The sequence below is a fragment of the Dermacentor andersoni genome, chromosome 3, assembly GCF_023375885.2.
Source record: "Dermacentor andersoni chromosome 3, qqDerAnde1_hic_scaffold, whole genome shotgun sequence".
Taxonomy (NCBI): Eukaryota; Metazoa; Arthropoda; class Arachnida; order Ixodida; family Ixodidae; genus Dermacentor; species Dermacentor andersoni.
In genome coordinates, this window is record NC_092816.1 from 140,192,284 (window position 1) to 140,205,565 (window position 13,282).

General features: G+C 49.2%; 1 protein-coding gene and 1 long non-coding RNA gene across 2 annotated transcripts; one reads left to right on the forward strand and one right to left on the reverse strand.

The window, feature by feature from the left end:
• The first annotated feature begins 3,320 nt into the window (after positions 1-3,320).
• On the forward strand, positions 3,321-4,837 carry LOC140216430 (uncharacterized). Its single transcript, XR_011893097.1, has 3 exons — positions 3,321-3,506; positions 4,219-4,392; positions 4,663-4,837. It is a non-coding gene; the product is annotated as an uncharacterized lncRNA (long non-coding RNA).
• Positions 4,838-5,528: 691 nt separating this feature from the next.
• On the reverse strand, positions 5,529-6,841 carry LOC126525014 (uncharacterized). Its single transcript, XM_050173074.3, has one exon. It carries the CDS (start codon positions 6,690-6,692, stop codon positions 5,529-5,531), a length of 1,164 nt encoding a protein of 387 aa, XP_050029031.1. The 5' UTR covers positions 6,693-6,841.
• Positions 6,842-13,282: the final 6,441 nt, after the last annotated feature.

Genomic DNA, 13,282 nt, shown 5'->3' on the forward strand with positions numbered 1-13,282 from the left:
CTATATGTTTATCTGTGTTCTCAGCGGGCGATTTCCCGCTGCTTCTTTTTTGTAATCCAGTGCATTAATTCATAACACAAACATGACCATATGCCATGCGTTTTTTTGTGTGCTTTTTACCGCTCGCTATCCACTCCAGTGAACTTGCCAGTATCTATAGAATCGACAAGTTCATAGACCAAACCGTCATGACATTAGTCGGGCAGCGGACTCGGGCGAGCGTCACAGTGCGCGTTTTTCGAACATTGCAGACCTGGCGCCGAAGCAGAAATGTTCCTCGCGTCTGTGCTTGCTGCATACCCGAGTGGCAGCCGATGACTGTTCGCCGGTTTTATGTTTCGCGAGCCAAGCTTCACGCAGCTTCTTGTCCGGCGGCTACGTATGAATAAGGCTGACACCGGGCTCCGTTGCGTACGTCTGGCACTGCGGCACCGAGCAAGCCTACCATGTTGCGCACCTTCAAAGGCAGCCACTACCTATTCTAGTGCTTTCAATCGTTGTAAAGGAGACACTCGAAGCGGGAAAATCCCGCCAATAAATGAGGACCGCAGCGTACGACGGAACTTAAACTTTCCTTTTCAGCTAGCTTCGGCGCTCCCGAAGCAGCCGACGCGGCCGCTATGTCCACGTGATCCCTAATAGCACGTTGCGCCGACGGTGGCGCCAGCTTTTCCAGTGGTGGAGCTCGAACCTGTAAGATGTTGCAGTCGTAGTCGTAGGGATGAACTTGACTCTTCGTCGGGACTTAGGCAAGCAGGGTTTATTTACATTATTTACAGTTGAAACTAGACATACATCAACAGTCTAGCGTGACTCCCAAATGGAGCCCGCAAGACGAAGCATACAGCAAACGAGCACACAGCTCACGAGTACATTTCGAGCACGACAACGAGCACACACTAGCAGCCGACAATCGCTGCTTATAAGCACTCCGCTCGACGTCATAGCTCGACGTCATTGAAGATGACCCGCCCTTTTGGAGAAGGAGGGCTCACATACACGTACACACACACACACAAGTCCAATGGTCCGGAGCCGACGTCAGAGGGGCTTCGTATAACCCTGAGCCAACCGGGTAGCGCGCCCGAGTAGAACATTGGGAAGGAGCCTACGACGACGTTCCCGCGGCAACTCCCCCACCCGTAGCAGATCAGGTCCGCGTTGGGGAGTTGGGTAACAATAGTTGGCCCGCCAAACTCATTCGGTACCTCTACATTCCAGAGCTGCCTTTCTCCTTGGTCGCCTCGTGTGTCGGCAGACTGTGAAGAATCCTGGGGCCCCCGTACCGCAAAGCACCCTTTTGCCAAGGCGGCGCATGGTGGGTTAACGTCGTCGTCCTCGCTCGTTCTCCGAAGGGCGCCGCCACCCCGGATTGATCGACGCACCGGCAGCGGGCTGAAATAGCTGCAGGCCGATCCTAACAAGGCCAATACACGCTGTTTTTTTTTCTGCACCAAATAACACAGTGTGCTGCACTGATAACTTGTGATAAGCGCATGTGCACATCTTCAGTCAGACTGTAAGGCTTGGCAACCAATACAAATGCGGCATCGTGGCAAATACCGCTCACGTCACAAGTAAACAAAAATTTATAAAGTTTTAATTACCAATTTTAGCAGCAACATTGCATTTGCAAAATTGAAGACCAACATTCATATCTTGCCCAAGAACTTCAGAAAAATCGTCGTAGGTACTATGGCCCGCAGTATTTTGGTTGTGGGCAGCCCTGAACGAAAACGAAAATTAAATTGTGTCTCAGTGACGCTGATCTCCTCCCTATATTAGAAGAACGGAAAACGCCACCTGCCTCGCTGCTGCGCGGGCGCCAATGTTATGACAATTACGAGTTCTCTTTATTGTGATCAATAAAGCCTTGTTTTTATTTGCTGCTATTCGGACGAACGTGATTATCCTAGCTGCGGTACCACCAAAAGATTGGGAACAGAATAGAGCACGCTTCGCGTCCATTCTTGGCGTCACCATAAAAAAAAAAAAGGACCTCGATGAAGCCCGTGCCACGAAACCTGTTGGTCGGCACTTGCGATGAAGAGGGTTGAGGGATCAACCTCACTGGTCCACTATTTCATATTTATTTCGCTACTGCCATACTGGGCGCCGCCCGCAGTGCCAAAGTACTGTAGGTTGTAGCACCCAGATCGATTTTGTTTAAGAAGTTTTTGTTGAGTTAATAATAGGACTTTGAATCCTCAATTCTGGAATTGAAGTGCTTGCTCTATAAGTACTAATTAGGGGATTATAAAGGATATGTTTATTACTTAGCTGCCATATTTTTCACGCTACCGAGTTCCTAGTAATCACAGACACATAACTTCACAGAATATCCGGAAATATCCTTACAAAATTCACGTTTTCTTTTAATTTTGTGCAGCTGACACAGACACTATACTTATGACATGAAGTCACGCAATAACAACAGTTTTCTTAAACTTTCGAGGGTAAGAAGGAAAGCGCGAAACATAAGGTCCGTTCGATTTATCTGCACTACCTGAACTAGTTCATGTAGTGCCACACTCGGCCATTCGTTTTGGCAGTGCAATGTGGCGCCCTCTGAACTACGGCGTTCGTTTTAAACAAGTGCAGGCGTCGTGCAGGGCTAGTTCAGGCAGACCCTGCACCGTGTTGGGAGGTGGTGCCGGTCGTGCACAAGCGCAACAGCCATGGCAGCAGACGACGGCAGCATTTGCGTTGCAATAGACGGCGTGGCAACGAAGCTGACGCCGATCGTCAATGACGATGGGAGCCATGTTTGGCAAGAGAACGGCTATGCGTACAGGACAGAAGGTATGTTTGGGCACAGCTCCATGTTGCATGAGACACGTGGGTGCACGAAGCATTTTGCTTGTAACGTCATACCCGCAAGAAATATTTCGCTGTTGTCAGCGCGCTAATCGCATCATTAACTGCTGCGAGTTAGTTTCTGTATGACAGCTTACCCTTCCTTGGCACACGACTATCTGTAGTAAACTGATACCTATTTGTGTGTATTAGCACTAATACCTCTTTGTGTGTGCTAACGGGGCGCAATATCGGTGCGTAGGTTAGCGTTTAAAGGTAACTTTTTATACTTATATTGATTCCGCATGTGCACTCAATGGTATTCTAGCTATTGGGTGCGGTACGCTTGCGTCTAAACAGTTGTGTTTACGTTGTTGGGATATACTGCTCTTGACAAAAACAAAAATTGTTAGCTTTTGTACATCCGGAATTGTACAGCCACAGACTAGATTATTATGTTGCACTGAGTAATTTTCTACTTCTTAACCAGGCGGGACAGTTATGTCCGTAGTGCTTGCGGATCAGCAGCCGCCTACCGGCACCCAGTCGCCAGCAGCAGCAGAAACGGCGGCACAGGAGGCACCTGCAGAAGTGGCACGGGGCGTGCCGGAATCAGATACCACTGAACTGTGGTCTGAAAGCAGGACACGGTTCCTGATTTCGGACTACAAGGAAAAGAAGGCTCTTCTTGGGAAAAAAGGGGGCTTCCGGTAAGCTTTTTGTTAGTCTTTGTGGGGTTCTATCATGCTTGGCCAAGCTACTGAGTGATTAGACAAGCTTACTGACCATAATTTTATTAGCGGTTTTCCTCCTTCATTCCCTGGTTATTTTCATATATGCTATGCAATATATAAATATAGCTGCTAATATGCACATTTGTATGCATGTATACAGGTTCGGATACCTACCGTCAGTGTGAAGCCCACACAGAAAGTTATCGTTTTTACTTGTTTCAAAAATAAATAAATAATAAAGCCAGTTGGAGTTCGGCGTGCCCGTCCTGACCCTGTCTATGTGTGTGTCTTTTTTAGCGCTGTCGAAATATTCCTTCATGTGTATGTTTACTCTCATCATGCTGCCAGCACTGGTAGGTTTGGCTCGTCTGTTTAAATAACTGGTATTAACCTGTTAGTAACATCATGATCATCAGAACATGCTGATATGACTACGTTTTGATGAAGCTTCCTTCCCTATGTAATGCCAATTTGGCCATTGAGAGTAATGAAATTTCAGAAACTGTGCTGAACGAGATCATTTTCCTTGCTCCTTGCGAGTCCACCCTAGAGGTCATCACACCAGTGCAGGAGCTTCTAAATGTTCTCAGTGGTCTTCATTGGTCTGCAGACATCTTGAGAAACCCCTGTTGCTGCCTTTTGTTTTGTTAAATGGAAAAATATATTTTTATGCTCTGCATCTTTTCAGGACGAAGAAGGCACTGTGGCAAGCCCTTGCCAATGCAATAAACAAATGCTTTGATTGCAATGTGAGCCCAATTCAGGCCGAAAATAAATGGAAGAGTTTAGAAAGGGCATACAAACGAGCAAAGACGAAGAACAACTCCTCAGGCCATTCGCGCGTCAACTGCAGCCATGAAGAGTAAGTACATTTACTGGAGGTCAAAATCGTAGCAAACTGAGCAAGAGGTAGAGAAGAGCTTTGGCCTGATAGCCAACATTTAACAAGTGGACTTGTTTTCACCAAGACAGACAAGTCTACTTCTTGGAATGTTGGTTAGCAGACAGAGGCTCACCAAAAACCCCTTGCTCATTTTGCCTTTTGTGCTGCATCATGAAATGTTCCGAGGTTCTTGCTACTGTGGATTTACTTGAGCTGCCATTCATGAATGTTTTGAACATATTTTTTTAGGGAGCTAGGTGAGGTACTGGAGCGCGAGCATCACATTGCACCCCCATTCCTTTTAGCCCCAGGAAAAGTAATACAGGCTGAAGATTTATGGTAAGACTGCCTGAGCTTAATTATGGAGCAGTTCCAAAAAAATTATGCAGCAGTTCCAAAAAGTGTTTTCAACCTAAAATGCCTGTTCCAGTACACGTTCAGACACAGAGGCCAGTTGCAACGACGAGGCAGGGCCATCGCAACAGCCCCAGGATGATGTACTCCACAAGCGGCGCCGCAGGGACACTTCCATCAACACCCTCCTGGATGTTTTCCAGGAGGCCAAAAAGGATCGGGCCGAGCGCTTTGACAAAAAGATGGCTTTGCTGGAGCGGCTTGTTACAGCAGTTGAGGCTAAAGCTACCCAGGTCGAATAAATTGCCAAAAACATTGATTGCCATGTTGCTTTCTCACCAGTCACTGATATAAGATGACTAAAACATGCTTTACTACAAGCATATGTTTGGCAGTGGTTCTCAAGCCTCATTTAACGATGTGTCTTGCAACACATCCTGCATCAGCCCCCATTTCGGCTATGTAGTAAATCGCACACAGCATCCCAACATGCATTAACCATTTATTGACTTTCTCTATTGGGTCAATAGCTAATGGCATTAACTTTCAGCAACATTCAAATTCAACAACTGTGCATCCACACCTTGTACATAGCTGCAGTGACTATAAGAGTAGTTAGAATAGCTATGAAGGCAGTGTATCAGCCCTGCAGGTACCAGAAATGGATGTGCTATTCAATACACTGTTCTTTGCTGTTGGCACTTGCGCACACATGCCCATGACAAAAAATGCTTGATGTGTACACTCAAATGTATACAGCATCAGCACTGATTCTGAGCAATATTTTCTTGCAAGCTCTCGCTGAAACCTGCCACACCACGGTCAATGAAGATATCGGTGTCTTCATCATTGACAACTTCTTCTTGCACTGGCAGCTGCCGCAGTTCGTCAAAAAAATCTCTCTCTTCGTTGCACAAGTTGTGCAGAACACATGCACCCATGACAGTAAGTACGCACTGTTTGATGCTTGCAGCATCGACGAGATACAGCCGCCTGAAGCGCTGCTTTAGCAATCCGAAAGCATTCTCAACTGCAACTCTTTGCTGCGAATGAACCACGTTGAACTTTTTCTTCCACGACGGGAAAGTAGCCTCGTTGTCTCGGTAAGGCGTCATCAGCCATGGTAGGAGGGGATATGCTGAATCTCCAAGGATATATCCATTGCAGCATTTCAACGCGGCTTCTTCAAAGAAAGGGCTTTCACGCAGCACCCTTGCGTCGTGTGCCGAGCCAGGGAATCCAATAAATACATCCAGGAACTTGTTTCTGTCATTGACAATGCCTTGCAGCACAATTGAAGGCCACTTCTTTCGGTTGTAGTAAGAATGAGGAGATTCCGTCGGCTTGTTGATCTCGACGTGGCAGCCATCAATACAGCCTACTGTATTTTGGGGCCCCTTGCCACCGGTTTTTGCAAGGAAGCTCGCCTTGCTGCGCTCCTGCTCCTGCCGGCCAGGCCACGCAATAACCTCCTCACTGACACTGTTGAGGAAATCCAACATTCGCACGACACAGCTGTGTACAGTCGACACGGCAAGGTCGAAGCGGTCAGCCAAAGAGTACATACTGCACTGTCCACCCAAGTAACACAAAACCACCAAGCATGTCTTTTCGGCACTAACCCTTGGACGTCCTCTTCTTGTCGCGCTCGGGAAGAACGGCGACGCCATGTATCCGGTAGCAAGTCTGTCAAACGTCTCGCGCGATAGGCGGAAAAGTCTTTTAAATTCAAAATCAAAGTAGCGACTCACGACTTCTTCACAGTACTTAGGAATTCTATTGCGTTGCAACCTAGTTAGCTTCAGCGCTAGAATTGTGACAATATCGTCGAAGTCCTCGTCTTCACTGTCCGAGTCCATCAGCTCAATAACTGTTTGAACGATGGCTGCAGACGATGCGCCGCAATCCATAGCGCTTTCCACCATATCAACCAGCCTGTACACCCTTCAAAACACTTTCGCCTAACCGCGGGCAGGCTGGATCAATCCATAAACAAAAGTCGACGTGCAGCTGGCGAAGCGCCAAGACCAGCAGAAGGCCTGCACTACCTGCACTTCAGCATTCGTTTCAGTTTGGCGCTAGTGTCGCGCTATGCCTGCACTGCTGAACTGGGGCTGCATGAGTGTGGCACTTTTTCTGAACTGCGAGGAACTAGTTCACGCAGTGCAATGTAAATCGAGCGGACCTATAACTTCAGGTTTCGCAGCGGCTTCTCGGAGCGAGCGGGAGAGGGGAAGTAAAAGCGAGCCGAACATCGCGGCGCCCGCGACTACATACAGCCTGTCGAGTCATACGCCGCCAAACTCTTCGGCCGCACCAAGTCTGAAGACGATCCAGAGAATCCCATTCGCGACTTTTGACGGCCGCACTTATGCAACGTTGCTCTCAACGAACACTTCGCCGTAAACGAGAGCGCCGGGTGCGCTCGTTGAACGCCCTCTTCACTGCTGTCTTTGTTCGTATTCGCTGCGCGTTCTGAACGGAAGAGGGACCCAAGAGCCTCGACACCTTACTGTATGTTTAGCGACTCCTGCTCCCAGCATGAACGTACGGCACACCCCACATGAAACATTCCGCTAAGGCGAATAATTTAGCGACCATTTTTCGAATTAAATTTTTTAGCCCGCACATTCGTGCGATTATTTCATGGGGTGTTGATAGAGCTGCAGCCGACAATTCTGCGGCGCAACGAATCGGGTACATGAGCTCGGGCTACTGGATACCGGAGCATTCTTTGCCATTTGCGTCCAGTCAAGCCCGCGGAAAACGTGGTGTCTTCGGGCGTATGACACCCCCCCCCCTCCCGCTGGCCCCTTGCACCCGGGGCCCACGGCCCCCCGGCCCCCCCTGTTGCTACGCCACTGAATGGGACAAATAAATAAATGAGTTCTGAATGGTAGATTGTTATCGTTTCTGCATAACGTAAATTGTTTTGCAGGTTCCAGAATGTAGATATACACCAGACAAGCTGGCAATAGTTAACATGTGAATAGAAAAGAGAACTATAAATAAGTATTTTATATGGTGCAGAAATATGTATCTCAGATGATTCCAGTTATTCGAACAAGATTTGTTTCTAGTAAGTTCACATGGGATTCCCAGGACATGTGTGCAGTAAATGTCACGCCGAGGCACTTAAAATGGTCAAAAATGTCTACATGATGAGAGTTTAAAATATAGGCATGAAAGATAACTGCTTCTATTTTATTTTCGTTATTCTTCATAGAGTTATATTGTAACGTAGATTGAAGACTGAGTCTTACAAAATAGACGCTTCTGTTTAATGGCGGCCCAGGAGAATAACGTGCAGCTCACGCACTTCGTCGTCTTTCATGGCGCCGACCTTTGCGCGCGCCGTCCCGCGATGCCGGAGCCCCCCATTATTGTGTTAACTACCCCCCCATGCGAAAAGTGACCGTCTCGGTCGCGTCAAAAAGTTATTTCGGCCACAAGAAATAGAGCTCCTCAGGTGCATCTTGGCGTTCACGTACGCGCATAGTAGGGTTTCATGCACACTACATCAACAACTTCAGCGCGAGGACGACGACGGGGCGAACCGAGGTCAGAACAGCAAGGGACGACTTCGCAGGTCACGTCACAGAGGCGGTGTGTAACCTTGTAGGGACCAAAATACCGGCGTAGCAACTTTTCCGAGAGTACATGGCTTGTGATGGGCGTGCAGACCCAAACGAATACGTCGGTATTGTAATGGATGTCGCGTCGACCCTGGTTGTACCGAAGGGCGTTGATATGCTGTTGGCTCCGGATACGATGCCGAGCAAGCTAGCGTGCTTCTTCGGCTCTTTGCACGAATTCTCCCGCGTGTTCGCTCGGCGGGATATTATCAGCCAGAGGTAGCATGGCGTCAAATGTTGACATGACGTGGCGCCCGTATACAAGTTCGAACGGCGTAAACTGTGTAGTCTCCTGTACAGCAGTGTTATACGCGATGGTTGCATAGGGCAAAATCTCATCCCCCGTGTTGTGTTCCACGTCGATATACATGGAGAGCATATCAGCCAGCGTTCTGTTCAGATGTCCAGTTAATCCATTGGTTTGAGGGTGATACGCAGTGCTCTTGCGGTGAGAGCAATGCGTCAGCTGGAGAACGTCCTCCATAAGTTCGGCGGTAAATGCTGCACCGCGGTCGGTGATGAAAACAGATGGTGCACCATGGTGGTTTCTGCGGAGCTGACAATCGCGGCAGGTCTTCAGGTACCGTTGCAAAGAAGAATAAAGCCGGGACCAGTAATACTTCTGTCGTATCCTTGCTAATGTCTTAGCGAATCCCCGGTGTCCCGCACTCATCATGGCAGGCTTGGAAAATATCTTAGCGCAGCGCTGACGGCACGACAAGGAGGTACGTATTTGGACCGCTTCCGGAGTTTTTCTTGTAAATGACGCTGTTGTGCAAAGAGCACAGTGATAAGCCGCGCACGAGCGACCGAAGCAAGACACCTTCAGCTCCTTGAAGGTGCTCAATAAGCGGTAGCAGCTCAGGGTCAGCGCACTGGTGCTCAGCCATCTTTATGGCGTCGATAACGCCGACAAATGGCAAGTCATGGTCAGCGTCCGAGGATGTCGTAGGGAGTGGTGCGCGTGACAAACACTCTTCGTCGCAGTACTTCCTTCCAGATCGGTAGACAACTGTAATGTCGTACACTTGTAAGCGCAAGATCCAACGGGCTAGTCTGTCTGAAGGATCTTTGAGGTTGGCAAGCCACCACAGGGCATGGTGATCGCTGACAGTCTTAAAGGCTCTGCCGTACGAGTTGGAATTTACCAATTGCCCACAGAACCGCTAAGCATTCTTTTTCAGTGGTTGAGTAGTTTTTCTCAGAGTTGGTGAGACTACGGCTTACATAAGCAATGCGGCGTTCCGCACCAGCTTGCCACTGCACAAGAACTGCGCCGAGACCCATTATGCTAGCGCCAGTATGAATTTCAATGTCAGCGTCTTCGTGGAAATGAGCAAGTATTGCGGCCGCATGCAAGCGCTTGCGCAATTCATTGAAGGACTGCTGCTGTTCCTCCGACCAAATGATAGGCACATCGTCGCGTGTGAGCCGTGTCAGAGGCTCAGCAATTCTCGAGAATCCCTCGACGAAGAAATTATAATATGCGCACAAACCAAGGAAGCGTTGGACATCCTTCTTGTCTGTGGGTGGCGAAAACTCGGCTACAACAGCTAATTTGTCGGAGTCTGGTCGCACGCCTTTAGGACCAACTACATGGCCAAGAAATTTGAGCTCTTGGAACCCGAAGAAGCATTTTTCAAGCTTGATGGTGAGCCGGGCAGTACGGATCGCAGCGAGGACACTCTCGAGTCGTACGAGATGTTCGTAAAACGTGCTCGAGAACACGACGAAGTCGTCCAAGTATACGATGCACGTCAGCCATTTCAGTTCAGCAAGCACGCTTTCCATCATCCGCTGAAAGGTCGCAGGTGCGGAGCAGAGACCGAAGGGGAGAACTTTGAACTCATGAAGCCCGTCAGGTGTCATAAACGCTGTTTTTTCACGATCCTGTTCGTCAACTTCGTTTTGCCAATACCCTGATTTAGGTCCAACGAAGAAAAATATTTGGCATGTTGTAGACGATCCAATGCGTCGTCGATGCGGGGCAATGGATAAACATCGCGCTTGGTGACACTGTTCATCTTTGTGTAATCTACACAGAACTGTAGTGTGTTATCTTTCTTTCTGACTTACAATACAGGGGAGGTCCACGGGCTTGTGGACGGCTGGATCACGCCATCTTGAAGCATCTCTTTCACCTGATGCTTGATGGTTTCCCTTTCCACTGGACATTAAAAAACAATCCGCAAATTCATTCACGAGACTCAGTAGACGGTCTTTCTGATGGTCTAACAGAGCAGCGTTAACGTGAATCCGTTCTTTTAGGCTGCGTAACTCAGATTGCTGAGACGATGCGATTTGCAATGTGGCAATGTCAGTAACATCAGTGATTTCGCCAAGAAATGCGATTGTCGTTCCTCGCGGTAGATGCCGATACTCGTTGCAAAAGTTTGTTAGCAAAACGACTGAACATTTGTTTCGCACCTGAAGAAGCCCTCTGGCTATGCAAATGTGGCGCTCAAGAAGCAAGGGGATGTTGGCCTCAGCAATTCCTTCGGCGTCGTCGTCCATGTCGCATCGGACAAGGGTAAGCACGCTGCTCTTGGGTGGCAACGTGACGTGATCATCAGCTACGCGAAGCGCGATGTCACTGTCGTTATCATAACTGTTCGCTATGGTTTGCGTAGTAGCGAAGCTAACTCTGGACTCTTGCAGGTCGATGATGGCACCGTTCGCCTGAAGGAAATCCATCCCGAATATAAGGTGCTTTGAACATTCAGGAAGAATGACGAAGTCGCCGATGTACGTGAAGCCCCAAATGTTGACTTGTGCCGTGCATCGGCCCACTGGAGTTATGAGGTGCCCTCCTGCAGTACGAATCTGAGTTCCGGTCCATTACGTCGAAACTTTGTTCAGTGTGCACGCGAGATTCTGACTCATAACAGACGTGTCCGCACCCGTGTCGATTAGCGCCGTGACTTCGTGGTCATCTAAGTTAACTGGTACGTTGCAAGATACTGACACCGAACTACACTGCTTTCTCTGCGTCTCAATTACGTGATTTTGCGGTCGTCGTAGTGGAGGATCTTCAGCGTTCACAACGTCAGCAAACTCACCTCCGCAGGTGGCTGGACTCAGTTTTCCCGGGAGGCAGGGCTGGGTGAGCGACGCCTGATTGCGCTCGGCGGGAAGATGGGGTTGGAAGACCTGTATCGGGCAGGTGACGGTTATCAGGGGTCACGGAATCATGGGTCAAACGAGCTCCTGGCGTCCGCGAGGTAGGCTTCAATCTCGAGGAGACGTTCACCATTGCGCGGGCACGGCGCATTCAGTGAAATTCCACGGAGCCCAGCTCGGCGGTAAGGACACACCCTGTAGAGGTGGTCGGCTTCCCCGCAATGACAAACACAAGGATCTCCGGTCTGCAGTGCACCATACGTCGTTCTTGTAGGTGGTCGTGTTTCAGCCAGGAATGGCGTGCGGCGAGTCCTGAAGTCGGCACTTGCTTGTTCAACGGCGCGTACACCACGAAAGTCCGGGACATCGCGCGCATCGAGAAAAGTCGGAGACAACGAATTTTGCGCAGCTTCCGCATACGACTTGCGAAGTTGTGGCTGCTGTACCTCGGACTCTGGTGCCTCGCTTCGCTTCGGGACTTATACTGCCTGCCTGATTTCTTCCCGGACGACCTCAGCCAGAGCGAGTCGCGGTACCGATACCGGAGCCAGCTGAAGCTTTTGGAGCTCTTCTCGGACAAGCCTAATGAGCTCCTGCAAGGCGTCCGTATTGTCCGGGGGTACAGTGAGAGGGTCCCGCGATAGGCTCGACACGTCGCGGTTGTACTGCCTTGTTCGTTGCTGGAGTGTCTTTTTCCATTGATATGGCTTCTGCGAGAAACTGTGCAACGGTCTTTGGTGGGTTGCGTATTAGGCCACCGAATAACTCTTGCTTGACACCACGCATCAAGTTCCTGACCTTCTTTTCTTCCGGCATGGATGGAACCGTGCGTCGGAAAAGTCAGCACATATCTTCTACAAACATTGCGACGCTTTGTTCGGCCGCTGTACTCTCGCCTGAATTGCAGATTCAGCTCGCTCCTTGCGATCGAGGCTGGCGTATGTGCTGATTAGCTGGCTTCGGAATTCGTCCCATGTCGATAAGGCCGCCTCACGGTTCTCAAACCATGTCTGCGCATAGTACTCGAAGGCTGAGTAAGCGTTGCGTAGCTTGCGATCTGGAGTCCAGCCGTTGAATTCTTCGACTCGCTCAAAGTGATCGAGCCAGTCCTCAACATCCTCGAAGGTGTCCCCATGGAAGGATGTGGCGATTGACGGCTGGTTAAGGACGACCTCGGTCGGTGCCCTCGGTGTTGAGGAAGAAGACGGAACTGATGTACTCATCTTTCCGACTCGATTGGGTGGAGGTTTGTGCTCAGGTGGCAGTCCTCGAAGTCAACGGCTTGTCCGTACGTGAACAGGAGTCAGATCGACCGGACTTCATACTGGGGTTGTAGATGGCATTCGATCTGGGAGTGGTAGCGTGTACCCAGCACCTCCATCAGAAAAATGTAACGTAGATTGAAGACGAGTCTTACAAAATAGACGCTTCTCTTTAATGCCTGGGCCGTTGCGGCCGTTGCACCGGCCGTTGCACGCGCCATCCCGTGGCGCGGGAGCTCCACATCATTGTGTCAATATTATTGAAAACCTTTACATATTGTGAGACAAACTGCCTTTATCAAAACACGAAGTTTTATTCGATGTTTTTATTGAGCATCATAATTCGTGAGATATGCGCATAATGTTTTCATTGTACCGTGTATGTGATCTCTTATTAACGAGGGGGCCTATGGGTCGTTTTTTCTGGTTTAGTATGTTTTCTCGTGTTTACGATTATTTTTTCTTTTGCAGATTTAGTTTGTGTGTTTGTGACATGTG

Coding starts and splice junctions, on each gene's coding strand:
- LOC126525014 (XM_050173074.3), bottom strand. CDS start 6,692: ATGGTGGAAAGCGCTATGGATTGCGGCGCATCGTCTGCAGCCATCGTT.